This window comes from Drosophila eugracilis, unplaced genomic scaffold, assembly GCF_018153835.1.
Source record: "Drosophila eugracilis isolate 14026-0451.02 unplaced genomic scaffold, ASM1815383v1 contig_1197, whole genome shotgun sequence".
In the NCBI taxonomy this organism is placed as follows: Eukaryota; Metazoa; Arthropoda; class Insecta; order Diptera; family Drosophilidae; genus Drosophila; species Drosophila eugracilis.
This window is the reverse complement of record NW_024571981.1, coordinates 3,938,124-3,955,142: the sequence shown is the minus strand read 5'-3', so window position 1 is coordinate 3,955,142 and position 17,019 is coordinate 3,938,124. Positions and strand designations below refer to the sequence as shown.

Here is a 17,019-nt window from a genome sequence, read left to right as displayed (position 1 = left end):
TTTAGTCATTTTTCTCAAAAATAGATGATGTGACTGACCCCTTTCAAAAAATCCAAAATTTGGCCAAGCAAAAACAGTCCGAATGACCGAAATGACCAACGCCTTGAACCCTTTTAGATTATAGATCAAACTAGTATAAATTTTTTCACTCACAATAAGTGTTTATTATAATTTGTTAATAGTTATGGTTTAATTTTAATTAGGATATAACTAGGACACTTCGAATAGCAAGTGTCTGATGATGGGGCCGAGTGTTTTGTATCTTTCGACGTACAGAACAGGCGAGTATATATAGATCTCGCTAATGCATTGGACAAGTCTTTAGGTAAGCAAACAACAAAGAATCTTATGTACAAACGCACAAGTTATGTACAAAATGTCATTGTTTATCGCTTTCGCTTACTCCTAGTTGCATCGCCATCCTCAATTCTTAGAGGGAAGCAATGAAGGGCGTAAGGTCAGGGAACTTGAAGAGGTTCTGGTTGCGGGATCGGGTCACACGTGGCTGAGCTTGACCCTGTCGCTGTTGTGGATTGAAGCCACTGGCCTGCTGACCAGTCAGATAAATACCGCACTGCGAGTTACAAACCTCGTCGCGCAGAATAGCCTCTTTGGGCCACTGGCGGATCAGTTGACCGCAATCGGTGATGCGCAGAGAGGCACACTGAGCCTAATTTAAGATACAAAAATTAGTAAATGCTTAAATTAAGATATAATTTAATACCTTACCCCCTCTGCAGAACAGACGCAACTGGTGCAAGGCGATGGGAAGGCGGACTCGCCAACACGGACATTTCGGTTGCCAATCTGACAGCCCTGGACATTTTCGCGCCAGGCGTTCAAGTCAATCTGGGGCATTGATGCACAAGGCACACGTGGGTTTCTATAAAATATAATTATGAATTTAATAAGATAAATAAATTGTAAGCTTATAAGATCATAAATTTAAAATGAAAATGTAAATATACTCACAGGAAGTTGCTGGGCAAATCGAAGGCAGCGCGCTGCATGTCTCCGGTGATCTCCAGGTTCTCGCACACGATCTTGGCCAGCGTCACCTTACGGATCTCAGCCAGCTGAGCTTCCGTGAACTTGACCTCCGGATTCTGGTTCTCGTACCAGAAACGATCGCATTTGCGCAGCTGCCTGAACTGGATGCCAATGATGCAGGCCAAAGTGGGTCCAACCAGACCACCCTGAAGAGGACGCTCAGTCATGGCACCAGGGAAGAGATCAATGTCATCAACGCTGGCATAGACCTTCTGGAAACGGTTGATCACCTCAGTGGGAATCTCGCGGCTCAAGTCGTTCCAGTTGGTGGCACGTTTTAAGTTGCAAAGGGCACGGTAGTTGTTGTACGAGGGGATTCCATGATCACGAGCTGGAAAAAGCAATATTATATTAATATTTTATAAGAAACTCGATTAATAAAGTAAACTTACCTCGCTGAATATTCAGAGCGATCAAATCGATTCCGGAGAAGGGAATCTTACGGTCCTCGAACAAATGATTGGTGACCTCACCGGTGATGAACTGATCCAGGGTCTCCATTGGTGTAGCCACCAGACCACGTAGAATTTCGTCAATAATTCCAGGCTGCAGGAGATTATCCATACGGAAGAAACCATCACGCAGAAGTAGTGGAGGCTCCACAGGCTGATGCTGGACACTCAAGCGAGGAATATGGGGACGCAGCAGGGAATGACCGATTCGGAAGGCAGCAGCCGCAAATTCGTTAAAGACAATCGGAGAGCAGGATGGGTTGTAGTCCTTGTAGTATCCCTGGGGCAGGAGCTTCAGGCCATACAGATTGACGGCATTCCAGCTGAGAATGCGGGGCAGGAACTCATTGAACACGGTATGTTGCACTTGGGCACTGACAATTTTACGGGCATGATGGAAGAGCTGCTCTCCGTTCCAGTGGGGGTTTACTCCACGCAGGCCCTCAACAATCCGGTTATGTTCACGCAAGAAGGCGGTGTGGATAGCAGTAAGACCTGGCTGCTCGGAAGCACGGTCATCGCCTCCAAGGAAGCATAGACCGTTGCGAGATTTGCACTCAGGATGAGGTCCCAAAGGTAGAAGTTCCTTGCCTCTTAATTGAGTGCTGTTCATGCGCCCAGAGAATCCTCTCAGCTTTGCTCGATAGACAGATGGTCTCTCCATAAACCATGGAGCCATCTAAGAAGTGAGTGTTCTGGTTGATTTGGTCACGAGGTCCCAGCGATTGCTGTCCAGGCAGAGATCTCATCGAGGGGAAACAGAAGCGCTCACCACTGGTAACATTCACCTCGGGATAGTAGAAATCGCCAGCGGGCACTGGGAATGGATTACATTCAGGATGCACTGTCTGGCGGGAGTTGCAAGGTCGGCAACTGGGGATGGACTCGTGGAATCCCTTATGGATTGGGGTCAAAGTCAAATCGTGATCGACAAACTGGGCGAACTGCATCACCATCAAAGAGTAGCGAGTGTGCAGGTTGGAAATATCAGGATGGATTGTGGTAGAAATAGTTCTGGGATTGGGCAATGGGGTTCCTGACACTCCAGTAATTCTGGGTGCCGAGATACCATCCTCATACTGAGCGGGCAGCAGGCGGGAGAAAGTGGTCAGTGACTTGCCCCAGTTGGGGTTACGCAGATTGTTGCACCTTCCGGACATTGTTCGGAATGGTGAGTTCGCATCGCATTGTTGGTTGGGTTCCGGGCACTCATCCAGCGCCTTCTGGGCACCACCAAGCAGTCCACTAATGTCCACCGTTTGCAGGGTATCGGTCAGCTCATTACGATTAAAAGCATTCTGGTTGGGGTTGAAGATCTGACGCTTGCGTCGGGTAATATGGTTGAGGGTCTTCACAATTTCATTGGAGGTCAGCTCGAAGATCAACGAAGAGTTAGCCAGGTTAAGGGCCGCCAGGTTAGCTTTGCTGAAGGAGGCAGCCGTACCATCGGGGGAGCGGGCACTGATACCACCCTCTGAAACAGATAAGGGGTTTTGTTAGTTAGGATTATAAAATTATAGAAACCCCTTTCAAAACTTACTTGTACGCCACACTTCGTATTCGAATCGCTTGCGTTCTTCCAATTCCTGCTTGGCACGTTCAACGGCAGCCTCAATAAGTTCGGGACTCAGCTCAGCAATGGCTTCCTTGGTCGCTGGCTCAACTTCCACGTGCTCCACATGCACTTCGTCCTCAGGGTTTACTTGCCAAGGCTTAAGATCAAACTTGGGTAGCTGGTCGCAGTCCAATATCGAGTTCCTTTAAAATAATTAATTTTATAAAAAAGCTCTTTCTAAAAATATAGTCATAGTTTACTCACAGGTAGTTGTCTTCTAGAATGAAGGCCTTGGACTGGGCTGTGCTTACTTGATGGGATCCGCACAGTAAACCAGATAGAGATGTCTGGCGAATGCTCTTCAGCTGGTCCAGGGTGAAGGAAGATGGAGGGATTTCGTTCTCGTACCAGAAACGATCGGTCTGCTTCAGTTGCTCGAACTGGAGGGTGAGCAGGCAGCTAATTGTGGGTCCAAAGAGAGCTCCAACCGCAGGCTCTTCTAGCAGGGCGCCCACCAACAAATCGACATCCTCAGCGTTTCTAAAAGAGAATAAAAAACGGAATATAAATATAATGTTCATTTTATGGACAAACATTGATTTAATATATATTTGGGTTTATTACGAATATAAAAGAAAACTGATACCCATTTGGAATTTATTTTAAAGCTACATTAAAATTGTTGGAGCTAAGTATACCAAAAAATCCGAATCAAACCGGTATTTAAAAGACTTATCTCAAAATGTGGTTTAATCAATTAAAAGTGCCATAAAAACTTACTGGTAAATGTCACGCAGATTGGTGATGTACTCCTCGGGAATGTTGGACACCTGGCCCAAAGTATCGAAGCTCACATTGGCAGCACCTTGATCGGCAAATCGACGCTCGCAGAGATCGAGGGCATGGACGTAAGAAGCCACTCCATGGTCACGTCCACGATGAACGGCCAAAGCCAACTCGGACCAACCTTCGGCATTCGTTTGACTGGGAACCAGGGACTTTTGCAGAGCAGCAATGGACAATAACTCATGGGCGGACATCTTCTTGGACAGCATCTCTGGGGGATACATACTCCAGAAGGCGGGCATGGCTGCGGTGGCGAACTCATTGTAGATTCCTCCCCTCACAGAGCTGGAGTAGTTGCTCGAGTGCTTCTCGGCAGTCAGTCGGAGACCTTCCTTAGCAGTCGTCTCCTGTCCCAGAACCAAAGGCAAGAACTCATTGTAGGTGATGTGCTGAATGGTGGCCGTAATGATGCGTCTGGCCTCCAGGAAAACATCCTCCTCGGACCAATCGGGATTGATATGCGACAATTGTTCGCCAATGTTGTTGTGCTGCTGCAAAAGAGCACGATGTAGAGCTCCCGTGGCTCCGGCCACCTGGCAGAACTTGCAGGACTCCACCTTGACTCCACCACTGATATAGGTGCGCAGCTGGTCGAATTCATGGCGAGTAGATCCATAAAGTCCAGACCCATCAATGTAGGCCGATGCAATGTTCATCTGCTGGCGAGTGTCTGTAAAGAGAAATTTATATTACTGATTCTATTCCGTTGACTTCAAGTTTTATGGGCTTACGTTTCTGGCACGCCTCTGCATCGAAACCTGGAGCCGATCGCTTGTACTCTTTGCAATCGGGTCCCGCTCGAACGAAGCACTGCTGGAGCTCGCTGGGATCCTTGACGGCGGAATCACGTTCGCAGCACTTTCCGGAGATGGGCAGCTGTCCGACCTCGACCAGGTCATTGGCCAGCAATTGACCCCAAGCAGGAAGCATGGCAGTTATATGGGCATGACGCAGTTCACCCTCCACATGGCGTTGCAGATGTTCGATTACCAGTTCGGCATCGGGTAGAGCATGAGTTCCCTTGGATGTCCTTGGCTGGCTAACACCATCGGCATAATCAGCCACCAGCAAACGCTGGAAGATATCTCCACGAGCTCCCCACTTGCGATGGGAAACATTGTTGCACTCAGCAGTGGGCTGGCGGTACTTGCTCGGCGGGCAAACATCATAATCACCGGCAACAGTGCCCTCTCCTTCTTCGGAGGATCCACACTGGGTCAGGGAACGGGCACGTTCGGAGCTCAGGGCATTAATGGCTGCATTCTCAAGGTCCTCGGGGATACGGAGTGTCAGACTGGGAGCACAAAGGCACCTAAAAATATGGAAAAAGGATTTCAAAATTAGTTATAAACATTTAAAATATTAAACACAAATGCTTTCACAATAATCGTAACCTAATCATAAAATATATATTGACCTTTAGAAACAAGCATTTTAAACTTCAACAACCAATCCAAGACTTAATGTCTTTATCAAACGCCTGTGATAATTAATTTAAAATGTCAAACTTAATTTCAAGTGTTTGGGTATTCGTAAACACAAAACTAGTTTTCATTAATAAAGAAACAAAATGAAAATAATGGCAGTTATATTCTATTCATTCATTATAAGGAAATCGAACAAACATCTTTTGATTAGAATACAATAAAACCTCTCGTTAAAAGTAGACCTTAGATGGTTGCTGAATCATCAAAACAACTATTAAGTTGGGTATTTTCTTTCTTGATATGATTTTCCCAACACAATTGCTTATTCATTTAATGATTGCTATCTTGTTGGCTTTACCCAAAATATTTAAATCTTTTACCGAGGGTTTTCCTCCTATTTTCCTGTTATCAGAACTCAGTGGTTTAACCCGAAAACTTCAACCACGTGTTTTTAATTTGTTGCTCGGAATCGTCTCCGTTTCATTCATTCATGAGCTTCGTATGCATTTTCCGGCATTTAATTACAAGTTTTCTCACATCGCCGTCGTTTGCTCACACTGTTAATTAAACGAGGCACAGACAACGAAAATTGAAACTGAAAACTATGCATATAAAAATAATGTATATAATGGAGGAGTAGAGGCGTAGGTCTGCGATTTTCTGCCTAACCGGATATGAGAAACGTCTGTCGAACTAATCAATTTCGAATTATGAACAATGACGCCGAATGCCCCCAAAAGGCTTTGACTGGCTGACTGACTGACTGAATGACTGATTGACTCACTATCTGACTGACTGACTGAATGGCTTATTATGCCGCACTTTGTTGGCCTGTCATTATGTTATTCTATTGATTTCGGCCAGCCGCCTCGGCTCACGTGACGGAGTTTCTTTTGTGGTTGCATTGACATTAATTTCCGAATTGAAGTCTTTTGTCAACAGCAACAATATGCAATTTATTTGCGCTTGCCGTCAAGATCCAAGATTATGCAACACTCTGCAATCTGCTGGATGTGGCTGTGGATGTGGATGTGGGCGTAGAAGATCCGCTTTTAGAACCCGCCTAATGAGCTCATTTCAATGTTTGGGTAAACGTCCTCACCTTCCCCTACATAAATTTTGGCCAACTCCATCGATACAAAATTATATTCAAACAGAGTTAACTTTCTGGTTTCAGTTTAATTGGTTTTGTTTATATATTTTTTGTTGGCTTATTTTATTGAGTTATACACACGTATATTTTGTTTAGCACTCATTTAAAAGTTGAACGTAATTTGTGGTATTTCGTTCGAGTTGCTTAGACGAATGCTCAAGGCTTTTGTATTTTTGGTAACTTTTAAGTGACCGCTTGATGGTGTCTATCTAAAAGATTTCAGTCAAATTTTAATGATTTAAGATATGTTTGGGCTATGAACTTGTCGGGAGTTCAAGAGCCACATAAATCTGTTTTGTTTTTGAAATAAACCGTAGGAAATGATAAGCTTAATTATGGAAAAGTTTTCATCGGATAAAATATATTAGGTGTGGCATCTTCGAAACATAATCTTGGCAATTATGAGGTAATTTGGGTCACTGCTAGAGTTTCGTACAAACACATTTTTCTCATTTATTTGCAATCATCGAAAAACCCATTACAAATCTTAATTCATTATTGCGATTCTGGCATAAAAAAAAAAAATGCCAAATGAAGTAACGATTACCGAAAATAATTCGTAATGCGATTACCCATTTGCCAGGTGCGTGGCTGCCCATTGGGGCCAGTCGAATCCGCAGCCATTGGCCAATATGCAGGTAGCAGTCGGCAGGCAATTGGCACACATAAGTTAATTTATTACCGGGCACGAGTAATCCCCTTTTAGTTGTACTTTTGCAGAACTTGACTGCCGTCACGTCCCTCTCAAAATGTGTAAAAAACTTAGCCGAAACTGAGCTGAAAGCGAAAGCAGAAGTGCTGGCAATTTACATTTGTTTGTTTATGGCTTTTATGCGGCATGGAGCGGGTCGTCTGGAATTTATGTCACCATCTGAAATGCAAAAATGTGTGTCATGCCTCGCTACTGATGGCACCCATAAAACAAACAAAAAAAAACCACTCAAACAAACAAACAAAACCGCAGTCGAAAGAAAAAAATAAACGCAAATAGAAATGCACGGCACATGCCGCGTATACGTTATTTAACAGCATTATGACATCAATAGTTAGCATTTCTTTTTCTATTTTTATCGAGCGTTGTTTGTTGTAATCCAAATGGTTCAACAATTAAATAAATCAAATATTGAAAAGGAAAGTTCGTGTTGGGTTTATCAATCAGTCCATGGAAGTCACAACGGAAGCAGGGATCGAATTTATGTTGTCACAAGTCTTTTCAGCTGGACGTGGGGAATATTTTTGATTTTCTGATTTGCGTAGAGGTTGCTTGAACTTGTTTTCGGCGAAATTTATTTATTTGTTTGACATTTATTTGGTTTGCTCAGCTGACTGGTTGGCAAACGGAAACTGCGGCCAGTATGGTAATCGCAGAGAAATGATTTTATAAGAATTTGCCTGAGTCAAATTCCTCGTAAAAATCGCACTCGATTATCGGTCACATCGACATCTTTCGGGGTAATTGTATTTATTGATTGAAACTTATTATTAAGCTGTATAAGCCCATTATAAGCAGCAGCTCGTGGTATTAGCATTTTGTTTACAGTCGTTTTACAATCGGTAGTTAGTCATACATCGGATCGATTGGCAATTACAAAACACGTGAGTAAGAACTGTAAAAATACCAAATGGCACATCGAACAAGTCAAACCAGTTGCACCGAAGAGCTGATGAACGCGTGCCAATCCTAAAATAGTTGATATTTGTCTGGCTATTAAGCGACTTGCATAAGCCCATCACAATTGCTAACGATATATCATTGTTAATTTGTCTTATTTAATAAATATTGCACAACCGCTTCGATCGATGGAAATTATGCTATTTTGAGATTTGCATAAATTCCCAGTGATGCCGATAAGCGATTTATGTTCAATTTGCAAGTGCTGATAGTTCGGTAGCTGTGCGCAATTGAGAGTCACGAATTAATTGTCTGTGCAAATCATGAGTTAAGTGGCCTTAGATAAGCCACTACCCACATATGAACAATCTGCGCCAACATAAGAGGCATTCCCAATGAATACTTAGAAACGGAAAAACTCCGAACACCCGCAATCGCTTTTGCGCAATCAGCGGGAAAACAAAAGACTTAGGCAACAAACTTGACTTGCTGCCAATTGGCAAATCATGCAGCAATAGCAACAGCAGCCGATATAAAAATTACTTATGCCTCTCCGAAGAGGGTTTACTTCCATGAAATGGGTTAGTGTGGCACCCAGCAATAATAACAAATAAATGCAATACAAATTGCGGAAGCCATCGGAGTGTTTGGTATGCGCATTACTCATGCGAACGGCCGTTTGACGTCGTTTTTTCATTATCAACAGTCCGCCGTTGCTGCCGCCTTGCCAAATATGCAGACGTACCGGCCAAAACACATACTCGTACAGGTCTAGTGTATACATCTTCATCATTCGTATGTTTATTATATCTGTATGTGCTTTAACGCCTGTCGTCGGCTGGCAACACCCCTGGCATCCATGTCTTGCTGCAATTACTCCAAAGGCACGTAGCGTCATCGTCATGTGACTTTGCACATGATTTCCTACCACCAACACAGCCAGCAGGAAAACAACACCAGCGACTGCCATAAATACTACCACAAAAGCATGGAACAAAACCAGAAAACGAAAGTATTTTTAACAAAAGTCGAGTCCTGCATACTCTTCTGCTTTAAACTTTACTTTTTATTACAAAAACAAAGAGAAAAAATATTTACTTCTTTGAAGTTTTTGAAGGTTTCCCATAAATTGTATACGTGGTAATCACCTTTGCATAAGTCAGCTTAAGACAGGTCACAGTAAGAACATGCCTTTCAAGTATATCTCACAATTTAGGCCACCAAACCCCGGTTAAGTCGAACATTTTCCTGTTACCATGTGATGGTCATGTGATCAGCACAGTATACCCTCCCCAAACACTTTGTGTTTCACTCTGACGTCGTGGTTTCTTTGTCGTGTTCATTACATAGCCAGTTTCTTGGCTCTGAACATTGCACAATGGATAGGAGTAGACCGGGCCAAAAAATAAAACCAGACAAAAGGCTAGGGAAATACTCGTGATTGAATACATTACGCCCTCATCCAGTTTGCATTGCTCTTCTCTGAAAGGATGAGGAAATATTTACGACAAAAAACCAAGTCAACTGAAGAACTCCATACAGAAATTTTCAAGTGCACTTCATTACCATTACGATGATCATTGGTAACTTTGATGATCATCCGACATCAACGTCAAATGCAGGCATGATGCAATTTTCATGTTTACCTCTTCTTTCAGTGACGTTCATCGATGTGGCTTCGAATATTGGTTACATTGCCAAGTCTGCAGTTGCGGCTGCAGATGTTACTGGTTACTATAGTAACTGGTTACTGGTGAGCGTTGCCTGAACGCTAACCAAGAGGCGTGAAGATCATAATTCTATGCCAGTGTATGTCCCCATGGGGCTGTTGCTTTTTATGGCAAGAAAGTGTAAACGCTGGCAAAGTCACGCGCCACAGACAACCATACAAATATATTCGAGTATATGGATAGCGGGGCGTAACTTTCGTTTTCATTGCGAAAGTGCATACAACTTGATATTGGTAAACATTTCGAAGAGCAGCTTTCTGGCCCCCCGTATCTCTCTCCTTTTATACATACAGGGTGTTGCCTGCATGCAAATTGGTTTTGATTTTTCATTTGATTTACGATAAAATGCCAGTTGGTTACTGACAGCAAGGTCACAGCTCGTTGGCCAACTGCCGACCCATTTGGCAAAAAGGGAAAATGTAATCGGCCATTTAGCCAAACTTAGGCCTCGAACTCTCTAAACGGCGCATTAAGGTGACAACACCGATATGATCGCTTATAATCGTCGTGTAATTTACCAAAATTGACAACGCACCCAGGTGTGTTGGTGAAAATGTTTTTGAGTTCCCTCGCCGGCAGCCAAATGCTGTGAAATCTTTTCGGGCAATTTAAGGTGAAATGTGAGAAAGTTAAAAGAGCTTTTGGGTATGGAAATTAAGATAAAGATCGAGATGGGGAAACATAGAGGAGATACGCTTATAAACTTTTTTGGTAACTAGTGAATTTTGAAAACCAGAACTTGAAAATTCTTTTTTTCAAACTTTGTCAAAGGAATGGAAAATCGCTAAAACCAAAATCGACCAACATAATCCACAGAACAACAAACACAATAAGCGTTGGTAGTTGGAAGATTTTATCATTTCCAAAAATATTTGAAAAGCTCTTGAATCTTCACTATAACATCCCCATCGTAATCTTTATCTTTACAACCAACCTCATCCGACTTATGTAAGAAAGCAACCTGTTGCAGCACCTTGAAATGACGGAAGACGCCGGTTGCTCTCAGCAGGCAAGTGTCAAAAAGAAACCTCAAAAGGCTCTTAAAACTTCATTTGAAGAGCTCAATAATATTTAGTTCCGTTGCTGGACAGCAAAATTACTCAAAAACCCGAAAAAAATGAGGCCCAGTCAAGCCTGTTGGCCACTTCATCCTGTTGAAGTTGATTACGTCTTACCATGGCAACAACAAAAAATTTCACTTTCGTCTGTTTGGCATTTTGCTTCAGATTTTGTTATTGGGTTTCTGTTTTTTTTCTTATTTCACAGATACCTTGTACCGTTACCTCTTTAAAAGAGGGGAGCTCAAGCCGCATCCGAAAAATTTCTTTTTAACCCAAATAAACCAGTCGCCAACAAGATGTATGCATGGGTATATACATTTTATATATGTTTTGCGGTTGATTGTGTCACATTTTTGTGTATCGAAGGGAAAAGACTGCGAGCTATATTGAAAAAGACAATTGGCGGCCTGTTTCCTTTAGATTTTTCTTATGTATGGTTTTTTATGTCCAGCTGCTGTGCATATTGGTCGATATAGTTTTATTTTTTATTCGGGTTAACCCGTTTTTTGGACCCACGTATGTAGAAATGAACAAAGTGGTCAGACAGGCGCTGCCACAGTTGGACACTCGCAGAAATATTTGTGCGCTTTGAATTATTCTTGGCGGAGCAGAAAACAAGTTGAGCAACGGCTTCTTGATTTATTGAGTTGGAGTTGGCCAACGACATAGTTATGCATGCTCACTCAGGGTCAACAACTACACCGATCTCTAGTTCTGATTGCCTTTCACCAGGAAGCCCGAGGAAGAAAAGGAATTCTCGGCCATCTAGCCGCCAGCTATATGCCACATGACAAAAAGGTTTATTCAACTTTTCACTGGATCAACTTTCGGTGTTCGGATCTCTAGCCCAGACAAATGATGATTAATTAGTCAATATATTAGACTTAGGCATGCATAAAAAAAAAACGTGTCTCAGACTCAGCCAGCAACGAATTAAATAAATATGATAAATGACAGACCATCGAAAGACGGGCAAAACTTGCAAATTAAATTACAAAAACACATAAAAAACGAATTCTCGACCAACAGAATTCGGTTTCAGTTTCAGATTTCGTTTCAGCCTTGAACTCACCGTTCTGTTTTTGTTCTGTTAATTACTTATTTATCATATACACGCTGGCTAATTGATTTTAAAGCAGTTTTAGCCTGCAAAAAATAAGATAAACTCTTGACTAATTCTGTCTACAAATATGTGTTAGCTGAAGAGGCGGCGCCAGTTTTAATTTGAATACTTTTTTCTTTGGCCAGGTGATAATGGACGTCTGTGAAATAGATTAATCACAAAAAGAACACTTAAATGATGATGGGATAGCTACATATGTGAGGATGCGGAATTGTTAAGTCAAAAATAAATTGGTCTATTAAGAATTTTATGAATTCTAAATAGTCATGTCTGGCGTTCTCAAAGAGATAAATCTTTCGGTATCGGATTAGAGATTATGTTTTAAAAATATCATATATTAAATATAGAATATGTTTAGCTTAAGCTGTTATTATAATTATAAGCTTTCATGTCTTGTTTTTTTCTATTTCAATCTGGCTTGACCTTCAAAAGCCATTCCCATGTGTATTATTATCCTCTCTTTAGGCACGTGTCCCATCATTTTATCCCATAAGATCCACCCACATCCGCATTGGCCTTGCTACCGTTGATTGTCAATTCAAGTTCGTTGCCTAAGTCTTTCGTTTCAGCCCACGCACATGCTCCAGTTCACTTCAAATATTTCGCTTGCAAAAATCACAATTATAAAAATCCATAATTTGTTGCTTTCGGCTAGCCGGTGACATCGCTTTAGGGGGCGCCAAACCTTGACGCCGCAGTCAATAAAAAAAAAATGTCAAAAAGTGTTAAAAAATGTTTGTATGCTGTAAAACACTCGAGAAAACTTTTAGCAAGAATTCTACGACATTTAAGTGACTTAAGTGTGTCAACTAGACAATGTCAGCATCTGGCAGCGCAGTCGGCAGTCAGCAGTCGACAGTCGGCAATCGGCAGCACTTGTGCTTAATTTGCCTGAGCAATCAAGTTGCTCGGCTGCATTCTGAGCGTCGCCGCATGACTAAGCCAAAGAAGTCACAACTGGCCAAGGCCTCGAAAATAGTAAATCTGGTGAGCCCGGCCTGGTCCACCAATGTCGCCAGCCGGCTAGAGATTATCCAACCGATTGCATAAGGGAACTGCTAATGCCGCGTTCCAATTTGCATAACTTACACACACTGATTAACACAAAACGCCGAATTAATGCGACCGGAGATAGGAGATAGGAGAAAACTTTCTACACTTAGCAGTCGACTGTTAAATTTTCAAAATAAAATATCTGTTAATTAAAACTAGGCTCCGCCGCTGAGCTTCTCCATCGATAAAGCCAGATTAATTGCAGGCCTATGAATCGGATACGCCTGAAAATTATGTAAAGTTTTATGATTCGGTTTCTTTTTTTTTTTTTTTGGGATGCCTACGCTGGAAATTATGTCAATGCGGTTAACACAAAACCGAAAAAAGAGGCGAAAAGCGCGGACTGAAAACGAAAATAAAGTCATGATTGTGTAACCGTTCCAAAAACCACCTGGCACGACACACAAACATAAAAAGCGAAAGAGTCTTTTGTTGCCGCTGACAACTTTTTTTTTCTTCGATTTGCCTTGGCATCTTCCCAGTCAAGAGAGGGAAAAATGAAAGTGAAACTTTTCAAATTGATTTTTCACCGCCGAGCTGAGCTGAGCAAAGAAATCCAATTCAAATCGATATTACATGATCGTTCGACTTTGGTCGCGCCTCAATAAATAAATATTCATGTGCTGATATTATATTATCAACCAATTCCATCTTTGTCAACATGCTAATTCTTGAAAATAGTTTTCGATTTGTTGTGAAGAGTTAATGAAATGCCTCAAGGACCATTAAAACGTGGAAGTCGAATCAGTCAGTGATAAGCTGGCTGACTCTGTCAATCTTTGACTTCCGTTGACGCTTCTTGTTGAACGCGAGGCGAGTAGAAAACCCATGATTAATGATGCTCGCGGCTGAACAAAACCACCAAATTGTATTCGCATGCCTTACAAACTATAATTTGTTTTAATGGCCATCTGCGTTTCATGTGTGGCTCGTTGTAGTAGGCCGGCCATTTGGCCTAAGCTCTAATGCTCCGAGCTAATGCATAAATAAAGTCATAAATGCAGCTGAGATCCGCCATCAAAAATATGCCAAAAAACTAGTTTCTAAGGTCAGACATTTATGTCAAGATTTACATATTCTTGCAATTAAATTACCGACTGAGGGAGTGATGAAATATAAATTAACTAAAATTTGAGGACACTTTTAAACAAAGAGATTATGTTAAGTGTTAAGTCCTTGTGAATAGCCTATGATAAGGCTATTTTAATTAATTGTTATTTTATTTTATAGACTAAAACTAAATCTCACATTAAGCAAAACAATGATAGCTATTTTAATTCTCAACTTGATTAAATCACTCTTTCACACGTTAATGGCTTAATTAAGAATGTTGAACTCACCATAAAATTAAACTAAACAGCATTTGAGGCTTCTTCATGATGAAGCCAATGGCTGCTCCTGCGGCAAACTTTCTTTGTTGTGGCTTTTTATGAGGATTTAAATTAAACGACTTACTAATTTATATAGTTTAGACTTATTAGCTCTTTGTTATACAAAATAAATAGATTTAAATTATATTTGGCACGTTTTGCGAATTTGTTGATTGATATATTAAATAAATATATGTTATGTATATTCTCCTGGCTATGTATCTCTTTATTTCTAGCGCTTATTTGGCGGGTGGGGCACCGGACGAGGATTTGGTCACCAGCAGTGCGACGGAGTCTTGCCAAAGAGATTGTAACCGATGATGTATGCTATGATTTGTATCCTTTCGGTAATTAGCATAACGTTGGCAATGCAGAGCACAGCATTGACCCGAATAGCAAACCGACGAGCCTATCTTGGCCACCAAAATGGGTTAATATATCAATATATATATTTTTTATTTGATTTTCAGTTGTGTGATTTTAGCCGTGCACACGACTGGATCCGTGCTAACGCGCCAACGAACTGAAACTGAAACCGAATCACACAAACGAAACCGAAAACGGAAAACCGAAAACCGAGACCAAGATCCAAGATCTTTTTCAGACCCAGACCCAGACGATAAATCCGACTCTGACTCTGAACGCGGCAGAGGCAAAAACGTATCTGAAAGCTGCCAGTCCCGGTGGCCGGGCTTAAAAGGCAATTCACACAGACACCAAAACGGATCTGCTGTAAGCCAAGCTTCACCCCATAGCGAAACCGGTAACACAGACACTACGTCTCTCTCACAGACTTAGACTCCCTCTCTTTCTGGGCCAACACCTCGCTCCCTCTCTCTTTTTTGGCGTCTTTCTTGAGCTTAAGTTTGAGTTTGAGTTTTGAGGGGAGAAAGTAAAAATGATGCGACTGGCGTACACTCAACTACACAGCATGGGACAGGGCCAATACGACCAATATTGACCATCAAAAAAAAAGGTACATATATATTTTTTTAAAAGACACACAAAAATCAGGCCAAAAACTCACGCTTTTGTATCGTCCGCGGTTGGAGGCTCTTTTTTTACACCTTTTGTCTGCACTTTTGATTTCAAATCGCATCTTGTGAAAGGAGTCACGCGCTTTGTATTTTGCACAAGAAGCAAAAACAAAAGTTCCCCAAAAAAGTAAGAAGAAATCAAAGCCGAGTGAGGAGGCAAATATTTATTGCTGGCAAAGAGTCGAGAGGAAACAAGTTTCATCTCATTGTGGGACGAGTCTCCAATCTGGGGTCTCCTGCTGTGATGTAAGCATCCAAGACCCCATTACCCCGACAGATAGACATTCCCAGACCCAAACTCAATCTGGGGGTTCCAATTCCAGTCTAAGATCCGTACCCAGCTGCAAAGGTCTCGCTGCCATTGGGCAATTCGGCTCATTTAGAAATCGAAATCGAATGCAAGCCATCGGTGATAGGGCATCCCCCGCGATGCCCAGACACAAAAGCTGACTTGGCTGGGTTAATTGTTTGGCCAAACATTTCGGTTAGTGGCCGGGTGCTAAAATGCCAGGACAAACACCGCCGACAGGTGGCGCATGTTCGACACTCATAAATTGGACAGCTAAATGTCATCAAAAAAGAGGCTTCGCCCTCAAAAGAAACAAATTAATATATAAGCCTGGCACTTGAATCGCTAATTGAAATCAGCCAAAAACATTTAGACCTTTAAGTTCGATATATTTTTTCAGTACAGAGAAATTTGCATTAATACAACCGGCTAACGTAAAACTGATAATATTCTCATTATCTAGACTGTTACCTAAAAATTTTAAATGCGTCATAGCTTCTTAGTCTAATTTGAATAATTCTGTTTAAAATTATCATCAGCTTTGCTTCACTGGTAATATTTTACTAACCGGGAATTCCCCAACATTGCGAAATACCAAAAATAACAAAATATTCATTTCGATTAATATCAAAAAGTAAAATTATACGAGTACTAGTTACTAGTTATGTTATCTACTGATAATAAATCAATTCCCACACTGTCCAACCCAATTCGAAATCAACTATGAACATGTGTTAAATATCTTCCGAAAATCGTAAACAACTCAAAAGCAACGTCAACATGTTCCCTTGTAGAAAGTGCATTCTGACATGAGTCCCCACCTTTTCGTATTCATTTACGGAATAATTTCATCATTAAAGACATGAAGAAAACAGTGTTGTGTTGAATTTACTCAGCCCAAGCTCATCGGGCTCATCAGGCCCGCAGGCATGCAGGTCAATGTATTTATCGAGAGCTGGAAGATGCGCATTTGATTTGCATAATCTCACATTAGCTGGCATTATGTTTTCCTCATTTCAATGATGATGATGATGATCGACAACCTTAACTTTCCAATCAATCAGCACACGGGAGCTGAGATGCATGGCGACAAATGCTACGACATTTTACTTTTATATATCTGCAGCCGGTGTCGTTGTTTTGTTGCTATTTTGTCTTTACTTTTAAGCTGTTGTTTTACCCCTTGATGTCTCTTCATGGCTAATGGACGCCCCTCACATGACCTTGCGATGGGGCCTTAATTTGTCACCTCTGTTGACCA

General features: G+C 41.6%; 1 protein-coding gene across 1 annotated transcript; it reads right to left on the bottom strand.

Moving 5' to 3' along the window:
- Positions 1 to 143: 143 nt before the first annotated feature.
- On the bottom strand, positions 144 to 15,097 carry LOC108105665. Its single transcript, XM_017212364.2, is given in 10 exon segments — positions 144 to 670; positions 730 to 883; positions 973 to 1,381; positions 1,443 to 2,139; positions 2,141 to 2,976; positions 3,043 to 3,260; positions 3,322 to 3,597; positions 3,838 to 4,573; positions 4,635 to 5,215; positions 14,403 to 15,097. Coding segments are annotated over 10 exon segments (4,185 nt in total). The 5' UTR covers positions 14,441 to 15,097; the 3' UTR covers positions 144 to 430.
- Between the last annotated feature and the right edge of the window lie 1,922 nt (positions 15,098 to 17,019).